Raw genomic sequence first — 21,213 nt, 5'->3', positions numbered from 1 at the left:
CAGGGAGATTGGTCCCCCTTCTCCGGAGGTGGGGGCCATTAAAACTCTGCAGCCCCATAGACCTGGGAGACCAGGTCAATGACTTGGAATACAACATAAAATCCTCATTGATAAAGTTTGCAGATGACACAAAAATTGGGGGAGTGGTAAATAATGAAGAGGACAGATCCCTGGTACAAAGACATCTTGATCCTGTAGTAAACTGGGCACGAGCAAATAATGTGTTTAAATATGGCTAAACGGAAATGTATATGGTGACACTGCACCCCACGTTCTTCATATATTATTATGATATGATTATGACATAGTTATGATGTATTTTATGCGAGATAAGTCATGTTATTATTCCATGATAGGCTTGGAGAAGAGGAGACTAGGGGGGGATGTGATAGAGGTCTATAAAATCATGAGTGGTGTAGAGAAAGTGAATAAGGAAAAGTTATTTACTTGTTCCCATAATATAAGAAGTAGGGGCCACCAAATAAAATTAATGGGCAGCAGGTTTAAAACAAATAAAAGGAAGTTTTTCTTCACACAGCGCACAGTCAACCTGTGGAACTCCTTGCCTGAGGAGGTTGTGAAGTCTAGGACTATAACAGGGTTTAAAAGAAAACTGGATAAATTCATGGAGATTAAGTCCATTAATGGCTATTAGCCAGGATTGGGAAGGAATGGTGTCCCTAGCCTCTGTTTGTCAGAGGGTGGAGATGGATGGCAGGAGAGAGATCGCTTGATCATTATCTGTTAGGTTCACTCCCTCTGGGGCACCTGGCATTGGCCACTGTTGGTAGACTGGATACTGGGCTATGATGGACCTTTGGTCAGACTCAGTATGACTGTTCTAATGTTCTTATGTTGTTATGTGAGGTGTCAATGGAAAAGTTATGATTTGCTGAATACAATTATCCTATTTGTATGCATGTATCGTTTTTGTATCTGAAGTTATGAATATTGACTATGGATCTATATCTCACAAGTTTCAGAGTAGCAGCCGTGTTAGTCCGTATACATAAAAAGAAAAGGAGGACTTGTGGCACCTTAGAGACTAACAAATTTATTAGAGCATAAGCGTTTGTGAGCTACAGCTCACTTCATCAGATGCATACAGTGGAAAATATAGTGGGCCGATTTTATATGCACAGAGAACATGAAACAATGGGTGTTACCATACAGACTGTAACAAGAGTGATCAGGAAAGATGTACATCTCACATGTAGTTACACCTGGGTAATGCCCACAAGGCAAAAGGCTCTCAGTCTAGATGGCTGGCTGGGAAGGGTCCCTTCAGGTTGATGAGGTATTAGAAAGAAACAATAGGCCTAAGATGAAACCTATCTCCCACCTGGGGAGCTTTCCAGAAGATTCAACAGAGAGTCTGCGAGCAATTCTCTGCTGTGACACTACAGGGACATGTGACCAGGTCACCTAGTGCAGGACTCCACGTTGGGATGTCAGGATTTTTCCACTGACTGGTGTGGGAACCAAACTTTGAGACAAAGGGTTCCCGCCATATGCAAAATAAGGCAGTATATAAGTATATAAGGCAGAGGACTGACATCATTGTGGTTCTTCACTGACTCCTCACCCAAAAAAACACCTGGAAACACCTGAGGAACAAAGACTGAACTGGAGGAAGTGCTGGACCCAGGCTAAAAGGATTTTTAGCCTGTGAATGGAACACCTGGAGATTCCAAGCTGTAAGCAAGTGCAGCTGGCCCCTTAAGAATCTGCAGCCTGTGTGGATCATCACTTAGGGTGAGAATTTGCTATTCATAGCCAATCTATGCAGTATATTAAGCTTAGTTTGCTTTTTTTTGGCTAGGTAATCTGCCTTTCTCTATTTGATATCCCTTATAATCACTTAAAGTCTATCTTTGTACTTAATAAACTTGTTTTTGCTTTGTCTAAAACGAGTGTGTGGCAGTCATAACTCAGGGGCAGAAAGCTGTTGTATATTCCTCTCCACACTGAGGGAGGGGGCGAATTTAATTAGCTTACACTGTACAGTTCCCTGTGCAGCGCAAGCTGGTATAATTTTGGGTTTACACTCCAGGGTGGAGGGGAACTGGGGTGGTCCCTGAGTAGCTGGGATGTTCCCTAGCTGGAGCCTTCCCATGCAGTAACTGGTCAAAGCAACTGCATGTAACTGCAGCTGTGCGTGTCCCTACCTGTACATGTGCTGGTGAAAGTGGAGGCTGGAGCCTGGAGAGAGCTTTGCAGGTTGGTCACTGCAGTGCAGTGTATGAGAGAGCCCAGGGTGGTGGGTCAGAGGGGCTCAGTGATACCCCAGTTCCAGGTGGCACCCCCAGGGAGAACCCATCACATATACATGTAGGAATAAAGTTTTGCACTCTGTACGCACAGGATGGGGGATTCTATCGTGGAAAGCAGGGATCTGGAAAAAAAATCTTTGGAATCTTGGTGAATACTCAGCTGAATGTGAGCTCCCAGTGGGACGCTGTGGCCAAAAGGGCTAATGTGATCCTGGGATGTACAAACAGAGGAATCTCGAGTAGGAGCTGAGAGGTTATTTTACCTCTCTATGTGGCACTGGTGCAACCCCTTGATCTGCCTCTTCCCATCCCGATCCATCCATCCCCATCCATCGATCAATCCTATCCCGATCTATCTCTCTAGGCAATCCCCATCCATCCATCTGTCCCCATCACCACCCCCACCCCCACCTCCACCCACCCATTCCTGCGCACATGTCCCTGTAGTGTCACACCAGCCATTGCTCGCAGACTCTCTATAGCATCTTCAGGAAGGATCCCCAGCTGGGAGAGAAATTTCTCCTTAGGCCTATTGTTTCGTCCTACTGGTGTTCACAGTGCAAGTAGGATCAGAGGAGAGTCACAAGAATGAGTCAAGGTTCAGAAAACTTGTTTTAGAGTGAGAGACTCAGGGAGCTCATTCTGAAGCTTAACAAAAAGAAGGTTACCTGGTTCCTTGATGACAGGCTCTAAATATCTAGAGGCAATAGTTAACAATGGGCTCTTCAGTTTAGCAGAGGAAGGTCTAACGTGATCCAATGGCTGGAGGTTGACACTAGAAAAATTCAGACTGGAAATAATGTGTAAATGTTTAAGAGTGAGAGTAATTAACCATTGGAACAATTTGCCAAGAGTCCAGCACAGCTGATTTTTGAATTAAGATTGGATGCTTTTCTACAGGACCTGCTCTGGGAATTCTTGTGGGGCAGGCCTGTGACCTGTGTAAGTCAGGAGCTCAGACTAGATGATCACAATGGTCACTTCTGGCCTTGGAATCTAGGAAGCCATGAATTCTTCTCAACTGCCTCCCGCCCTGAGTGTGGGTGTGAGCTGGGAGGAGGGATGTGGGTCAGAGAGACCAGATCCCCCAATCTGTGATAGCACGGTTTCCTGCAGACCCCTTGATAAGGTGTGTGTGTGGGGGGCGAATAATGTGTCTGATTCTCCACCCGCCTGAGCCAGCCAGTCCCCCTGCCCAGGCCAGACAGGAGCCAGCATCTCCAAAGGGGAAAGGCCCCATGTCCCATTCCCTGCCACACTGAGCCAGGCAGTCCCCACACCTCCTAGAGATGAAAGAGATGAAAACTGGTTCTGACATAGCATGGGGAGAGACACTATAGATAGATAGATATAGGATAGTTTGATGGAGGAATAGATGGAGGGGGATATATAGATGGATGGATGGGGATGGATGGATGGATGGATGGATGGAGGGCTGGGGGTGGGATGGGGATAGATGGAGGGGTGGGTGGGTGTGGGTGTGGGTGAGGGTGGGATGGGGATAGATGGATGGATGGGGATTGCCTAGAGAGATAGATCAGGATAGGATAGATCGATGGATGGGGATGGGAAGAGGCAGATCAATTTCTTGTCACTAGAACTATTTCAAACCTGTCCCACTTTTGTCCCAGAAGTTGAACCTCTGGAACCTGGACAGCTGATTGCTCAGGCTGCTTTCTTCCTTGTAGTTCCCTTTCTGTCCCAGCAGGCAGGGATTCCTCCAGCCCTGAGGGGGTTAATTCCCCACTGGCACCCACCAGATCCTCATTCTGCATGAAATCACTGAACCCAGGTGTCCTGGGTCCCAGCCTAGCGCATTAACCACAAGCCCACCTTCCCCTGTAGGGGTCAATTCCCTCCTGGCCTTGGCAGATGCAGCGGCTGCTCTGGATTTCACGGCTCAGGTTAATATGGCAGTACACGAATTACTCTTTTTTGTAACTTCATTTTATTCACTGCTGGCTACGAAGCAGGGAGCGAAATGCAGCAGGCCGCGCGGCAGGGCAGAGGAAGTGGGAAGGGGAGGATCAGCACTAATGTTTGATCTACGGTCAGTTCAGCGTCGCCGTTGCTGAGTTCCTTTCCCACTGGCATTGCTGGCGCCGGGAACAGGTGTGTTTGGAACAGCAGGTGGCCACCCAGGGGGAACAAACCCCTGGGAAAGGCCCATTGAGGAAAGGGCAGGCTGCAGTTCCAACAGGAGTTAATAGGTCAAGGTAACGACGAGGATCTCCCATAAACCGTCACTTGACCAGCTGACACGGATGAGAGCTACCAACCACTGGGTCCTCCCCAGGGTTCAGCTCAAGTCTGTTACCTGGGAGGAAATAACCCACCTGTTTCCCCAGCAAAGAGGTAGTCTAAGGGTTGGGATTTCCAAGGAAGCTGATGGGAGCTGGCCTCAAACCTGGCTCCTAACTCCCCTAAGCTCCCTACCTTGACACTCATGACGCGGGGGGGGGGGGGGGGCTGCCTGATGGTAACAAAGGCTGTGGGAGGGGGCTCAGCCTAGGGGGGGCTCTGCCCCTCTGCAAAGCAGGCCCTACATCTGGGCCTCTCCAAAGGACAGAAGTGGTGCAGCTCTGGCCCGTGCAGCAATTCCCGGCTCGGCTCGGGGCTCCAGCGTCCTCATCGTCTCCTTTATCCAGGAGATGAAGGTGGAGACTCTTGTGTATACTCCAGGGGAGGCGCTGTTTTGGGATCCCCATGAAACGATGCCCTGGGCTCTTTTCCCACACACCAGGGGGCCCCCAGAGTCACCCTGCAAAATTAAACAAGCCATAGATGGAGAACAGCTCAGTGAGTCATTTCCTACTGATGTGCAGCTCAGTGACACCCCCTGGTTCAGCTGGTCCCAGTGTCACCCCACAATGTCCACCCAGCTCTCCTGGCACCCCACGACCCAGCTGGTCTAAACACCACATCCACTCCCCTGTCCAGCAGGTCTCTGCCTTCCCCTGAGACAAGACCAGTCCTTTGCCCATTAATTTGTACAGCACCAATCACAGTGGAGCCTGATCTCCTATTGGCCTCTCATAGGCCCGACTGCAACATCAAAAGCCTCATTCATAATAACGATTTATCAAGGGAGCTTGAAGCCAGAAGGAGATTTACCCTAAAAGAGGCTTTGCCCTTCTTCGGATCTCCCACACACATCATGGTGGAAGCGTCATAGTCATAGTAGGTCACATCGGGATTTTTCAGACACACGTCATCCTCCAGCACCTTCAAATTTGCCTCCTGGAGTGTGGTGGCTGGGGCTGATTCACTCTGTTTGCTGGTGCAGCCCCAGCCGGCGACACTGCATTTGGTCCCTGGCTTCTCTCTCTTGTTGGTGCGTGGCAGGGGGATGGTTTTCACCCATTTATTCAGCTTCACTGTCTCTGCCAGCTGAGCGACAAGAATGATGAACATCAATGTGAGGGTCACACTCATGGACACCCAGACACACCCTGTTCCCAGCAAAACCCGTTGACCATGTGCTCAAAGGGGACAGGGTGATGGGCTGGGGGTGGTGTCTGCAGCAGTGTGATGTCACTAGGCAGGGGTGATGGGATGGGGGCGGTACCTGCAGCAGTGTGAGGTCACTGGGGGCCGGCTGATGGGATGGGAGTGGTACCTGCAACAGCATGATGTCATTGTTAGTGGTCTCACTGTCGTATTGTGGGTGGAGGATCTGGCGACACACAGGGATCTCTTGTTGGCTCCGTTCCTGTTTACTAATATTATGCGCTCCCAGCTTGACAGTGATCTTGCTGAAAAAGCCAAGCACAACCCATGGGACATCCGTTGCAGGAGTGTACATGAGGTGGGGGGTGGGCACATGTGGGTCTGATTCATGAATAATGATATGGATGGGGCAGGGCACCCTGGGGCTCTCAGGCTGTGATCATGGACTCGGCTTCTGGTCTGCAAAAATGTATACACCATTGTACACCTTGCCAATGCAGATCCCACCCCAGGGCTGGGGACTGGCTAGCTCGGAGAGGTGTGAGGGGCCGGGGGGGCTGGGGGTGGGAAATGGCACAAGTGGCCTTTCCCCTCAAGGGCAGCAGCACAAAGTGTCTCCCCCAGCCCCTTGTGCTGTCCCCCTGAGCTGCTTCATTCCCCATTGTTCTCCAGGGCTCATCTCCCCTGCACCCCGAAGAACAATCCCTGACTAGATCCAGACAGGGGCCTAAGCCCTGCTCCCCCGAGCGCAGAGCCCTGCAGAGCTGTCCTGGGGCTATGAGCCCCTCCCTGCCCCGATCTGGGCAATAGGCCAGACCCCAGCTGGTGTCACTGGCAGTAGCCCCATTGACTTACCCAGCACTGGATCTCGACCATGGTTTGCAGAGGCCCCTAGAGACACGCTGCCTCCCCCTGAGCAGATCAGACCCCTCGGCTCTGCTCTCCTAGACTGTCCTACTAACTGCTCCTTCCCTGCAACGTAGGACAGCGCCAGAGCTCCCAGCTCCTCCATCACCCACTAACGCCCAACCTGCCCTGACATCCCCAGCACAGAGGCGCTTACTCTCCATTGCAGTGAGCGGCCGTCAGCACGAAGTTCTCCGCCACCAGGAACCCTCCGCAGCTGATAAGCTTGTTTCTGCGTTGTATATCCAGATAGGCCATGTAGGGTCTGGAGTGGGGCTTGGCATTTTTTCCTCCAATGATCTCACCTACAGGGGGAGACCAGGTTCATCTAAAGAACCCCATCATCTCCCTGGGCTGGGCTGGGACCGAGCTCCCCATCCCGAAGGGGAGCCCCCACAGCCTCAACCCAACCCCTGTGATGCTCTCCCTGGGGGATCCCTGGGCCTGGAACCCTGCCCCCTGCTCAGCTTTCCCCCACACTGGACACCCCCTGGGGTTGACAGGAGAATCTAAATCTCTGATGTCGCTGGATGGACAATGGGTGACAAACGCACCAGGAGTGCGGCAGTAATTGCCCTGCCTTGAGTTCACAGCTTTGGGGGCCAACATCACCCCAGATTAGGCCAGAGAGCCCCCAGAAGGGGACTGGGCGAGGAATGGGACATAGGGTCTGTTGCTCGGTGCTGAACTGCTTGGTGCTGTTGTCGCTGTTTTTGCCCTTCCCAAGCTCTTCCTTATGCAGGCGATGGGTGACACTGATCGATATCAGTGCTGGGTGAGACAACATGCCCTGATCCCCCCTGACATTCTGTACCCCTGTGTTAAACCCATTACAGGATGTCGATACATTCTGTACAAAGCATGCCTTGTGAGGTCTGGCTCATCACATGTTTCTGCAATCTTACTGACTGAGTCGCTTTCAGTCAGTTTCTGTCCCCTATGCTGCTTCCTTTGTACTTCTGGTGTTGTGAGTGCAGTGGTTAGAGAGAAAGGGAGAGGTCACTGGGGGGAGGGGTCTGCTCTCCTTTTTATAGGTCTTTCTCTTTTTCAAAAATCATCTTCCGCTGGGATTGAGAAGACAGAAAGTCTGAGCAGACAGTAACACTGAGCTGTTTCTGTGTCAAGATGTAAATTTTTCACCCACATCTTTCCTGCCCAAGACTGGCCGCTTAACCAGGTGATGATCCATTTGATTACATTGACACCTGGCTGAGGCATCAGCTAGCTGTTTGTCTCCAGGGAAGTGGTTTGTGGCTGCTCCCCAGACTTGAAACATGTCTGAGTAACACCATGCAATAAAATCTTATAATGTCAAGGTTCCTTCCCCACTCTGAACTCTAGGGTACAGATGTGGGGACCTGCATGAAAGACCCCCTAAGCTTATTCTTACTAGCTTAGGTTAAAAACTTCCCCAAGGTACAAACTTTGCCTTGTCCTTGAACAGTATGCTGCCACCACAAAGCTTTTTAAACAAAGAACAGGGAAAGAGACCACTTGGAGACGTCTTCCCCCAAAATATCCCCCCAAGCCCTACACCCCCTTTCCTGGGGAAGGCTTGATAATAATCCTCACCAATTGGTACAGGTGAACACAGACCCAAACCCTTGGATCTTAAGAACAATGAAAAATCAATCATTCTTCTTAAAAGAAGAATTTTAATTAAAGAAAAAGTAAAAGAATCACCTCTGTAAAATCAGGATGGTAAATACTTTACAGGGTAATCAGATTCAAAACATAGAGAATCCCTCTAGGCAAAACCTTAAGTTACAAAAAGAAACAAAAACATGATATTACCCTTCCCTTAATATTTATGACAACTTTACATGCCACAAATATTTTACCAGAACAATAATGATCAGCAAATTATGAGTTTTCAGATGATAATTCACAAGGCACTCTTTGCATAAAATGTATCATAGTCCTGTAAAAGTAGTGACCATATGGATACAGATTGTCACAGACCCCCTAGATACCATCACTGACCCCAATCCCTGAGACCCCCCCATTCACCCGAATGACCCAGGGGCCCTAATCCCAGCTGTACTTACCAGCCCAGGCCCTGGGGGGCAGGAGAAAGGCCATGGGGAGCGGGAGCAAGATCTGGGCCTGCATGTTTGGAGTCAGTGCAGGGATGGTGAATCTGCCTCAGGCCTGCAGGCTTTATAGACTCAGCTTGGGGGTATCGGGGGGGCAGGAAACCACAGTGTCACCCACACACTCATCTAAATGCAGAGCTCAGGCATCTCAATTTCCAACCACAGCCAACTACACGGGCTGGGAGGAAGGACACGCCGTGCGTGAGCCGGTGATCCTGTACAGCTGGCTGGATCCTGCATGGCTGGGTCCCTGCTCAGCTGGATGGATGATGCACCACTGGATGGAGAAGACAGCGCTGGGTAGATCTGGGGCTCAAACTCACTTGGCTCCATCCTCGCTCAGCTCCTTGCCCGTGTCTCTGCTATGGGGGCTACGAGTGACAGCAACTGATCTCAGTGTCTCGTAGGAATGCGGATCTTTCTCATATTGGCCCAGCTGTGAGCTGGGTGGGTCTGGGCAGACCAGCCATTTCTGACAAGCCCCCCCCCCACCCTTTTGGGAGTCTGTGACCACGTGAAGAGGATGTGGCAGCATCTGTGATGTCGTACAGCTGGAAGCTACGACTGTGCAGCACCAGAGGGGAAGTGACACAGCAGAGCCAGCGATATAACCCAGGTGTCCTGGCTCCCAGCCATCTACCCTTCCCCCACTCTAACTGCTAGACTCCACAACCCTCCCAGAGCCAGGGATGGGGCCCCGGAGACTTTGCTCCCAACCCCCTCCTCTTCCCCTTCTCTAAATATTAGACCCCACTCCCCTCACAGAGCCAGGGCTAGAACCCAGGAGTCCTGGGGCCGGCACCAGTGTTCCCTCTCATTTTTCCCACTCCTCTGAGGAATAAATTTTCTTATGTGGACCAGTATGGAGGTGAGGTGTGACACGACCCGGTTCTGAGTGTGGGAGGGGGCTCAGGCCTGAGGCAGAGGGTTGGGGTGCATGGGTGTGAGGGCTCTGACTGGGGGTGCCGGCTCTGGGGTGGGGCTGGGGATGAGCGGTTTGGGGTGAAGGACGGTGCTCTGTGGCTAACGCAAGGAGAGAGGACTCCCCCCAGCTCTCTCTTTACAGAAGCACCTGGGGGGGAGAGGCGCCTCCCTCCACCATGGCAGGTCCAGGGCGGGGGCTGCAGAAAAGGCGCCCCTCTCCCGGCTCTGGCAGGTTCCAGCTGGGGCTGGGTTGGAAAAAGGGGAGGGTCGCAGATCCTGGTGCCCTGGCCGCAGTAGCTCCGGGCTGCCCTGGCCGCGGCTGAGTTCAGGCCAGGGTAAGGGCGCCCTGGCCTCGGCTGGGTTCGGGTCACGGCATTGTTGCAGCCAGGGGAGGGCCACCCCGTCAGTGGCAGGTCCAGGCCGGCGCTGGGTTACAGCCACCCCTTCCCCACCCATGGCATGTTGGAGGACCAGCTAGGTTGGCGCCCGGGGAGAGGCGGCTCTCCCCTGGCTGCGGCATGTCCCCAGGCAGGCTCCTTGAGCACCTGCGCAGCGCTAAATAGATGGCTGCATGGCTGCGCAGCTTACAGGGAACTTAGGGACTCCTGGCTCCCAGCCCTCTGTGACCCCATTGGTGCCAACAAGCAAAGTGTTTACTGTCCTTCACAAGCCACTCCGGTCTCAGACCAGACAAACTCACTACACCTAAGACACCACTTCCCTGGGCTTTAGTGGATGTGAGGGCTTTACTGATAGCTGGAAACTTGTCAAGTCTCATGCTCACTGTAAGCTGTGTGTATAGATGGCTAACATCCTTACCCTGACACCTACGGTTAATGGTCTTGGGGTGACCCTCCAGGGAATCTCATGGCTTGGGGATGGCCCATTCATGCAGGAGTGAGCTGTCATCCCCCTCCCTCTCCCCACACAGCTAGCCAGTGGTGGACCACACCATGTGACACAGACGGACCCAGGCAGCTGGCATTAACTGAGAACTAACAAACCCATAGCTGGAGACCAGACTTTTCACCTGTGTGTTTGTTTCATCCAAAATAGAGATGAGTCTTACAAGAAAGCATTTAGTGTTCAGACTCTATGAAATGCTCAGAAGTACCTCCCTGCATCTATCTCACATTCAATGTCTGTGTTCCAACACATTCCATAAGGAAATATGCACACTTTGATTTATAACACCAAAATGTTTGCTCTGAACATGAGAACCCAAGCATTGGAATTTTCCCTCCACCCCACACACCACACATCCGGAAGGACTATCAGAATCAGGTGGGCTATCACGGGCCTTCACATTAAAAAGGATTTTTGAATGGACTTCTTGTTGATGGGAAATGCTGCCTGCAAAAAAGTACTGTGGGCTTGGATGCTGAAGGAAGTAAATAAAAGGAAGCCACTGGACAATTTTTTAACCAAAACAGACTCTTTTCTTGATTGTGTCTTTCTGGACATCGAGTAAAGTCTTCTGCAACAATTCCTATTCATAGGGAAATTCTGTGCCAGAAAAAAAAGTGCCAAAAATTAAAATTTCGGCACACCATATTTTAAAATTCTGCAAAATTTTGTATATTTTATTTGTCAAAATAAAGCAATATAATCATGCCAATTTCAATTATTTTGGTAATTTATTTCAAAATATCTGTCAGCCAGGAGGTCTGTAAAAATACAGACCAAAAAAAAAAAGATTCTGGTCTTTTTATTTTTTCAACAAGTTAATTCCTTGCTAGACATATTAACATGGAACGTTCCCCCCACACAGAAAATACATAGAGCAACAGAAGCGCTGCAGTTCTGTCGTTTGCCCACAAAAGGCCACTGTGGCAACAGACCAGCCAGCTGCATTCCTGCTGCTGGGTTTCTGAAGCCACAGAGGCCCTGGTGGGCAGAAGGTGGATCTGAAGCACTTCTTCGGTGGAAATATGTATTCTGCTGGGGTGAGGTGTGGGAAATTACATGGGACACATCACAGATATGAAGAATTCCCTCAGGAATAAATTCCCAATTAACCATGACATCTTTCTGGTTAAATTCTTATGGCCGATTTGGCTCATACTTATTTTCAGCTTTAGGAAATTGGCCCTTTAAAAGCACCACGCATTCCTGTCATTGGGCTGGACTTTGCTCTGATTGCACATTATAAATGTGATCAAGCCGTGATCATCCGTACCTAAGGTATCATTAATTTCTAGTTCTGCGATCATAGAATCATAGAATCTCAGGGTTGGAAGGGACCTCTGGAGGTCATCTAGTCCAACCCCCTGCTCAAAGCAGGACCAATCCCCAATTAAATCATCCCAGCCAGGGCTTTGTCAAGCCTGACCTTAAAAACTTCTAAGGAAGGAGATTCTACCACCTCCCTAGGTAATGCATTCCAGTGTTTCACCACCCTCCTAGTGAAAAAGTTTTTCCTAATATCCAACCTAAACCTCCCCTACTGCAACTTGAGACCATTACTCCTTGTCCTGTCCTCTTCTACCACTGAGAATAGTCTAGAACCATCTTCTCTGGAACCACCTCTCAGGTAGTTGAAAGCAGCTATCAAATCCCCCCTCATTCTTCTCTTCTGCAGACTAAACAATCCCAGTTCCCTCAGCCTCTCCTCATAACTCATGTGTTCCAGACCCCTAATCATTTTTGTTGCCCTTCGCTGGACTCTCTCCAATTTATCCACATCCTTCTTCTAGTGTGGGGCCCAAAACTGGACACAGTACTCCAGATGAGGCCTCACCAATGTCGAATAGAGGGGGACGATCACGTCCCTCGATCTGCTCGCTATGCCCCTACTTATACATCCCAAAATGCCATTGGCCTTCTTGGTAACAAGGGCACACTGCTGACTCATATCCAGCTTCTCGTCCACTGTCACCCCTAGGTCCTTTTCCGCAGAACTGCTATCAGTTCCTCTTTATTTGGCATGACAAGGGCCAGGACAAAATTCCCTCATGGGCAACAATTTTTGAGTTAGGAAATCACCATCTATAATACTTATTAATTCTGAGGACGTTTTAGTGCTGGCAGTACATACTCTCCAGAAAATGCACTCCAATTAAAGTCTCCTACGAAGAAGTAGTTTTTTTAATACATGTTATAGATAAGTGCAGGAGGAACCATTCATCCTCTCCCATCTTCTCTGTATCAGACACCAACTAATAAGACCTCTTGTGCTTTATCAGCTAGGACATTGAGCCATAAGCATTCAGGATCATTTTCTTCCAAGGTATCAGTGACTTAGAAACAGGTGGTATCAGTTTCAACATAGAGTGCCTCTCCCCTTTTGTCCACTTCATCCTTCCGGAATAGGTTATAAGCATTGATTTTGACCGACCAGTCATCGGAATCATCTCACCAGGTTCTAGTCATATGAACTAGACCAAATCATGCTCATAGATGAGCAGTTCCAATTCCTCATGTTTGTTCAAAAGGATCCTTATATTGAGGTACAGGAAAGTCAAGAATTTTTTCTCATTACGTCCTTGGGTTCCTTGATTAATTTTGTTCTCAATTTTGTGCTGGGAGCTCATTACTTTCCTCTTTTTACCTACCCCTTTGACTATTAGTTTAACCCCCTCTTAACTCCTTTAGTCAGATTGTGCTCAGGGAGATTGGTCCCCCTTCTCTGGAAGTGGGGGCCATTAAAGCTCTGCAGCCCCATAGACCTGGGAGACCAGGTCAATGGCTTGGAGTACAACATAAAATCCTCATTGATAAAGTTTGCAGATGACACAAAAATTGGGGGAGTGGTAAATAATAAAGAGGACAGATCCCTGATACAGAGACATCTTGATCCTGTGATAAACTGGGCACAAGCAAATAATGTGTTTAAATACGGGTAAACGGAAATGTATACAGTGACACGACACCCCTCATTCTTCATAGAGATATTATTATGATATGATTATAACATAGTTATGATGTATTTTATGCAAGATAAGGCATGTGAGGTGTCAATGGAAAAGTTATGATTTGCTGAATATGATTATCCTATTTGTATGCGTGTATCATTTCTGTATCTGAAGTTATGAATACTGACTATGAATCTGTATCTCACATGTAGTTACACCTGAGTAATGCCCACAAGGCAAAAGGCTCTCAGTCTAGATGGCTGGTTGGGAAGGCCCCTTCAGGTTAATAAGCATTAGGAAGAAACAATAAGCTTAAAACGAAACCTATTTCCCACCTGGGGAGCCTTCCAGAAGATGCAACAGAGAGTCTGCGAGCAATTCTCTGCTGTGACATTACAGGGACATGTGACCAGGTCACCTGATGCTGGACTTCATCTTGTGATGTCAGGATTTTTCCACTGACTGGTGTGGGAACCAAGCTTTGAGACAAAGGGTTCCCGCCATATGCAAAATAAGGCAATATATAAGTATAATAATATAATAATAATATATTGACATCATTGTGGTTCTTCACTGACTCCCCACCCAAAAAGACTCCTGGAAACACCTGAGGAACAAAGACTGAACTGGGGGAAGTGCTGGACCCAAGCTAAAAGGATTTTTAGCCTATTAATGGAACACCTGGGGATTCCAAGCTGTAAGTAAGTGCAGCTGCCCCCTTAAGGATTTGCAGCCTGCTTGTATCATCACTTAGGGTGAGAATTTGATATTCATAGATGATCTATGCAGTATATTAAGCTTAGTTTTTTGTTTATTTACTAGATAATCTGCTTTGATCTGCTTGCTAGCCCTTATATTCATTTAAAGTCTATCTTTTGTAGTTAATAAACTTGTTTTTGCTTTGTCTAAAACCAGTGTGTGGGAACCATACAACAGGGGCAGAAAGCTGTTCTATATTCCTCTCCACATTGAGGGAGGGGGCAAATTTCATGAGCTTATGTCTTACAGTTCTCTGTGCAGCTCAAGATGGCATAATTTTGGCTTTACATTCCAGAGGGGGTGTGTGCCTGTTTAGCTGGGATGTTCCCTAGCTGGAGCCTTCCCGTGCAGTAGCTGGTTAGAGCAACTGCATGTAACTGCAGATGTGCATGTCCCTACCTGTACATGTGCTGGTGAAAGTGCAGGATGGAGCCTGGAGAGAGCTTGGCAGGCTGGTCACTTCAGTACGGTATATGATACCCCAGGCTGGAGGGTCAGAGGGCTCAGTGGTACCCCAATTCCAGGTGTCACCCCAGGCGGGAGGGAAACCCGTCAAATATACATGTAGGAGTAAAGTTTGCCATCTATACTTAGAGGTTGGTGGACTCTATCTTGGGAAGCCAGGACTTGGAAAAAGGATTTGAGTTCTTGGTGACTAATCAGCTGAATGTGAGCTCCCTGTGGGATACTGGGCCAAAAGAGCTAATGTGATCTTGGGATGTACAAAGAGGGGAATCTCGAGTAGGAGCTGAGAGGTTATTTTATCTCTCTATGTGGCACTGATGCAACTGCTGCTGGGATGCCATGTCCAGTTGTGGTATCCACAGTTCAAGTAGGATGCTGAAAAAATGGAGAGGGGTCAGAGAAGAGCCACAAGAATGATTCAAGGTTAGAAAACCTGCCTTAGAGTAAGAGACTCAGGGAGCTCATTCTAAAGCTTAACAAAGAGAAGGTTACCTGGTTCCTTGATCATAGGCTCTAAATATCTAGAGGGGGGGAAATAGTTAACAATGGGCTCTTCAGTCTAGCAGAGGAAGGTCCAACATGATCCAATGGCTGGAGTTTGAAGCCAGACAAATCCAGACTGGCAATAATGTGTAACATTTTTAACAGTGGGAGTAATTAACCATTGGAACAATTTACCAAGAGTCATGGATTCTCCATCGCTGGCAATTTTTGAATCAAAGTTGGATGTTGATTGAACAGATCTTCTCTAGAAATAACTGTGGAGCAATTCTCTGGCCTTTGCTTAGGGTTGCCAATTTTCCCAACTGGATGCCATTTGCAGCAATCTGTCCAGTCAGGAAAGTTGGCAAATAGTGTCCAGACCTAGGCAGAATCATGCTTCACATTGTACTGATGGGGAAACTGAGGCCCAGGGAGATTGTTTGTAAACCTGCCTAAGGGATTTGGATGCTCATCAGCAGTTCCATGGAAATCTCTGTCCACAAAAATCCTGGGCAGATCTGGGAACTGGTCCCAGATTTCTTGTGTCCCAGCCCTGTGCCTTAGCTCTGCAGCTGGCCTCCCTGTCTGGGGCATAGACTAGCAGAAGGGACCCAAAGGCGCCTCTGGGGGCTGCGTCACACAATACCTTGGGCTGGTCTGAGAGCCCCAGCTGTATTCAGGGTTGGATTTGCACTTTGGCACCCCTAGAAGCAGGGGTTTGGAACCCCCCACACACACCGCTGCAGGCAGTGGAGGTTCCCCCACCACTTTTATCTTTTAAGCACCCCACCATCTAGAGCCCCTCCACCCACAGACCCTCCACTGCCCAGCATCCATCGCACAGGCCCACCACAACTTCCCAGTGCCCCACACAGACTCCCCAGTGCCCAGCACCCCCCACCCCTCACTGCTCAGAGACCCCCCACAATCTGCCCCAGAGACCCTCTCTCAAGCACTCAGCGGCTTCACTGGGAAATGACTCTGTCTGCCGGGCTGAGCGAAGTCTGCATGTAGCTGTCTTCCCCTCAGCCCCACCTCTGCCCCCAGCCAGACCTGGGAGCAGCAAAATTTGAATTTTTAGGTGCCCCTAGAATGCCGGCACCCCAGGCACCTGTCAGGGTTCCCTCCCCACTCTGAACTCTGGGGTACAGATGTGGGAACCCACATGCATGACACCCCCTAAGCTTCTTCCTACCACCTTAGGTTAAAAACTTCCCCAAGACACAAATCCTTCCTTTTCCTTGGATGGGTACTGCTGCCACCACCAAGCGAGTTAGACAAAGATTCAGGCAAAGGACCATTTGGAGTTCCCGTTTCCCTAAAATATCCCCCCAAACCCCTTCACCCCCTTTCCCGGGGAGGCTTGAGAATAATCTACCAACCAAATAGGTAAACCAGGTGAGCACAGACCAGACCCTTGGGTTTTTTAGGACACTAAAAACCAATCAGATTCTTAAAAACAGAAATTTATTATAAAGAAAAGAAAAGTAAAGAAGCACCTCCGTAAAATGAGAATGGAAGATAATTTTACAGGGTAATCAGGTTGAAAACACATAGGATTCCCCTCTAGGCAAAACTTTAAAGTTACAAAAAACAGTGATAAACTTCCCTCTTAGCACAGGGAAAATTCACAAGCTAAAACAAAAGATACTCTAACACATTTCCTTGCTATTACTTACTATTTCTGTAAGTTTACATGTATCATTCAATAGGAGCTAGATTACTTGCTCGATCTCTCTCTTTGTCTATGAGAGAACACACACAAAGAGACAAAGCAAAAACCTTCCCCCCACAGATTTGAAAGTATCTTCTCCCCTTATTGGGCCTTTTGGTCAAATGCCAACCAGGTTATCTGAACTTCTTAACCCTTTACAGGTAAAGGAGGGATTTTATGCTACCCTTAGCTGTATGTTTATGACACATGCCTACTGTGCTTAATGGGAAATCCAGCCCTGGTCACACTCAGGAGAGGCTGCAGGGTTTGCTACAGGTGCTTGGCCCCAGCAGGATAAGCAGGAAGACCCTCATTGCAGCCCACAACTCCGCTACTGGGTGAAGGCCCTGCTTCCCACAGACCCCATTCCCCCTCACCCCTTGGACACTGGGCCCCTTGGAGCAGGAGAAAGGTTTCTTCCTTGCTCTGGTGTCCACCAGGCCTGGCTGCAGATGTGATTAACCCTATCTCCTCCGTACTACAGGTGTAAGAAACACCCCTGGGCTTTTTTGCACTGAGATACTCAGACCCATCAATTGCAAGACTAGGAGGGACTATGGTGACAGTCAAACCTGGCCCCCAGGACATCCCAGAGCCAGAACCCACCCAGCGACTCCTGCCTCCACCACGGCCCCAGGTCAGTTGTTCCCATGGCTCCATGTTTAATGTTTGCACATTTTAGTCCCAGCCAGACCCTTTTCTGACTCCAGCTCCTGGCTGTTGGGTCTTGTCCTGCCTTGGCCAGTGAGTGTGAGGATATAGATATTCAGGACTGTCTGTAAAGGCCTAGACTCTAAGAATTTAGGTGTATTCTTATCACTTAGCTAGTTACAGAGGTATAAAAGAAAGAATCAAAATCACTGTCTGCCAGTGTAAGGGCCTTCTCTTACTGTGACAGTCTGAGGCCCTGTGCTTAGGCTAAGGCCTTTGGCTAAGTAACAGAGGCAACCATAAACTGGGAAGCGACCGACCGGTCACCTCCTCACATTCCAAACTAGTCACATTGAAAGAAGGTGCTATTGGGCTGTTAGGATACAATCCTGTCCTGATAGTGCCTGTCACCTCCAGAGAAAGGGACGTGCCTCGAAGATGTAAAAGGAAACTTAGTTTGATAGCATCCTGTCTGGCAAGAACTCACTTAGCAATAGCTAGGATGTGAAATCCTCATTTCTGTGTTTGTTGTATCACTGTAGTCCCCATTTTCCTATTGTTTGTCTGTATAATCTCTGTCTGGTTCTGTGATTGTTCCTGTCTGCTGTATAATTAATTTTGCTGGGTGTAAACTAATTAAGGTGGTGGGATATAATTGGTTACATAATCATGTTACAATATGTTAGGATTGGTTAGTTAAATTTCAGGAAAATGATTGGTTAAGGTATAGCTAAGCAGAACTCAAGTTTTACTATATAGTCTGCAGTTAATCAGGAAGTGTGGGGGGGGGGGGAATGGGAATCATGTTTGGCTAAGGGCAGGAATGGGAACAGGGCCACAGGTAAGATTCTGTGGTGTCAGAGCTGGGAAGGGGGAAACTAAGGAAGGAAACTGGAATCATGCTTGCTGGAAGTTCACCCCAATAAACATCGAATTGTTTGCACCTTTGGACTTCGGGTATTGTTGCTATCTGTTCATGCGAGAAGGACCAGGGAAGTAAGTGGGTGAAGGAATAAGCCCCCTAACAGTGAGGTTGAAGAACCCTCTGCTCTCAGAAACCCCCACCCCATGGAGGTGCCTATAGATGGGGCTGAGTCCCCTCTTTGCCTCCAATACCCCCAGGAGATTGCTCTTCTTGGAGCTCTCCCCACCAGGAAGGGTCTCCAGATGTCAGCTCTCTAGAGATCTGCCCTAGCTCTGCCTGCAGTGCCGGGCTGGAGGGCAGAGACACTGGGTGGGTTCTGGCTCTGGGGTGTCCAGGTGGGTAAGTCTGGAAGGTCAGCATTGTCCCTCCTTGCTTTGAAGTCTATGTGTCTGGGAATCTAGGTGCAGAATAGTCCAGAGGTTTCCTTACACTGGTAGCTGGAGGGGGAGCAATGTTAACCACATCCTCAGCCAGGGGTATTGGGAAGCAGTGTCAGCTACATCGCGGGGGCATCATTAGCCACTGTCCCCAGCCAGTTTGTTTAGGCAACAGAGCAGAAAGGAAACCTTTCCCCCATTGTGGGTGCGGCTGTGACCTGCCAATTTCCCACTGGGTGTCTCTGCACCTGGCCCAACCAGGATGGGGGTTTCCAAGCAGCAGGGTACATGCCCCTGTAGTTAGCAGGTTCTGCCCTCCCCTCCCCTCACCTGGTCCATATAACCCCCAGGGCTGAGGTAGAGTCTCCGTTCATGTCCCTGGATGGTTCCAACGATGCAGCTCTTGACCCTGGTCCTGCTTCCCCCGGCCTTTCCCCTGTCCCCCGACTGAGAACTGTTCAGGGAGGGGAGCCTTGGGAGCAAATCATGCCTCTCGGATGGACCAATCAGAAGCTGTTCTACAGCTACGTCATAACACAAATTCTTCCTGAACCAATCATATCATACCAAGATTTTAAAACAAGAGCCCTCCACCTCCCTCCATCCCTCTCCCCTCCCCCAGCTGTTAAGCTTTATAAAGGGAGGATGTCACATCCAAGAACATTTCAAAAGAAATGTGTAACTCCGTGAAGGAGTACGCTAAATACCCCCACGTTCTCCCTTGTTATTTGAAGCTGTTATCTACTGTGATAAAATGTTCATTAGCATGCTTTTATAAGACAAAAACTATCGCTTTGTGAAGCTCAGAGATAGCCTGTCTGAAGAAACCCCCCTTCCTCCATTTAACACTTTTGCAAAGCCCAGGAATTCTTTTCTTATCATGAAATAACATAACTGCATGTCAGGAATATTAGCTGGTTTTATACTGGATGACACTAAGAAAACAGCTTAAACAAAAATTAGCTACGTTTTTCAAATTTAAAAGGAAAACCTTGTATTTTCTCCTCCCCCCCTCCCCCTTCTAACTGTTTTGAAGATACGTATTTTCTTTGGCTAACAGTGAAAATATAGATACTCCTTTTAACAAAAGATGTTTTATTTCCCTCAAAAAATACACCAACTTGCTTTAGATTTATAGGAAACAGTGAATGTCCTATTCCCAGCACTGACAATAAAAGTTTAAAGGAGAAAAATTATGTAGCAACAGGTCCCCCCTCCTTTTTGTGCCTAGAAGACAACAGTGAGAAGGAAGTAGATAAAACTCCCTTCTAATTGTTTTGAAGATAAGCTCCTTTCTTAATTCTTTGGCTAAGAGTGAATACAAAGATACATCTTTTAAGAAAAGATGTTCTACTTCTCTCAAAAAACACTGGCTTGCTTTTTAAACTTTTGCCCAAAGGAAAAATTCTGTAAAGAAATTATACAACTTTTTACAACCAGAGGCCCCGCTTCTAAAATAAAGATAATGACCGACAACTCCAGGGTTAAAAACCCCAACCCTCAGAAAGACCCCAAGCCATAAAATGACTTTAGCTAAAAACTTTGTAAAGTGTGAAAGTCCCATTCCCAGCATTGACAATAAAAGTTCAAAAGAACCTATATTAGCAGGTTCGTACAGTGGATGGTGCTAAGAAAGCAGCTTATACAAAAAGTCGCTCCTTTTTTCAAATAAAAAAGGAAACCCTTGTATTTTACAACAAAGAGATGCATCTCCTAAGATAAACGCCCACCCTGGTTATCTGAGGAAACACAAGCCTTCAGTAAACCATAAAAACCAGTGTTGTATGAGCTGTAAGGTAACCAGGTGTCTTTTTTAGCAGTATTTTGTAGAAGTTCAGTGACATAAAAATGTTCACGATACACTTGCCTAGCCTTTGAAAAATAGTGTTTTTCAAGCACCAAACCAGGAGCCGAGTAGAAGCTGAAACCTGTCGCAAGTGAGGGGCGTTTACATAACGTTTTTCAATACAAAACGAAGAGTTAGCATGCAGTCAGGGCAATTTGAAGCAGCATACTTTTAAAAAAAGCTCTAAACTTTTGCAGCAAAAACACAGGCTTAAACTGAAATAACCGAAGCCTAAAAAGATGCTAAGTTGACTCAGTTTCCATAACTAAATAATGATCGTCTCTGTGACACAAAGATCTCAGTCTAACTGCCTTACCTGATAAGATCAACCTCCTCCCGCCCCCCAGGCCCCCCCCCCCGGTAATGCTAGGCTACATGGGAATGTAAATTGTGAAGAAAGAAGTTCCTGGGGGACAGGAATAGTATATAAAACCCTCACGTAAAGCAGGGTTTTACAATAATAAAATAAAATGTAAAGACATGTTATAGC

General features: G+C 48.1%; 1 protein-coding gene and 1 long non-coding RNA gene across 5 annotated transcripts; one reads left to right on the top strand and one right to left on the bottom strand.

Annotated features, from left to right (window-relative positions):
• Positions 1-4,202: 4,202 nt before the first annotated feature.
• LOC125622043 (granzyme B) lies at positions 4,203-19,309 on the bottom strand. 4 transcript variants are annotated; one of them, XM_075118910.1, is made up of 5 exons: positions 19,208-19,309; positions 6,787-6,934; positions 5,842-6,028; positions 5,388-5,663; positions 4,203-5,034 (listed from the first exon to the last, which is right to left on the bottom strand). In XM_075118910.1, exons 2-5 carry the CDS (start codon positions 6,885-6,887, stop codon positions 4,816-4,818), a joined length of 783 nt encoding a protein of 260 aa, XP_074975011.1. In that variant the 5' UTR covers positions 6,888-6,934; positions 19,208-19,309; the 3' UTR covers positions 4,203-4,815. The 4 variants fall into 4 exon arrangements, with proteins under 4 accessions (XP_074975011.1, XP_074975009.1, XP_074975010.1 ...); XM_075118908.1 differs by lacking the exon at positions 19,208-19,309 and adding an exon at positions 8,678-9,210; XM_075118909.1 differs by lacking the exon at positions 19,208-19,309 and adding an exon at positions 9,049-9,210.
• Positions 8,895-11,267, top strand: LOC142068838 (uncharacterized). Its single transcript, XR_012664762.1, has 2 exons — positions 8,895-9,128; positions 10,581-11,267. It is a non-coding gene; the product is annotated as an uncharacterized LOC142068838 (long non-coding RNA).
• Positions 19,310-21,213: the final 1,904 nt, after the last annotated feature.

The sequence above is a fragment of the Caretta caretta genome, chromosome 13 (genome assembly GCF_965140235.1).
Source record: "Caretta caretta isolate rCarCar2 chromosome 13, rCarCar1.hap1, whole genome shotgun sequence".
In the NCBI taxonomy this organism is placed as follows: domain Eukaryota; kingdom Metazoa; phylum Chordata; order Testudines; family Cheloniidae; genus Caretta; species Caretta caretta.
Note: the sequence above shows the minus strand (reverse complement) of the source record. Positions and strands in the feature narration are given on the sequence as shown.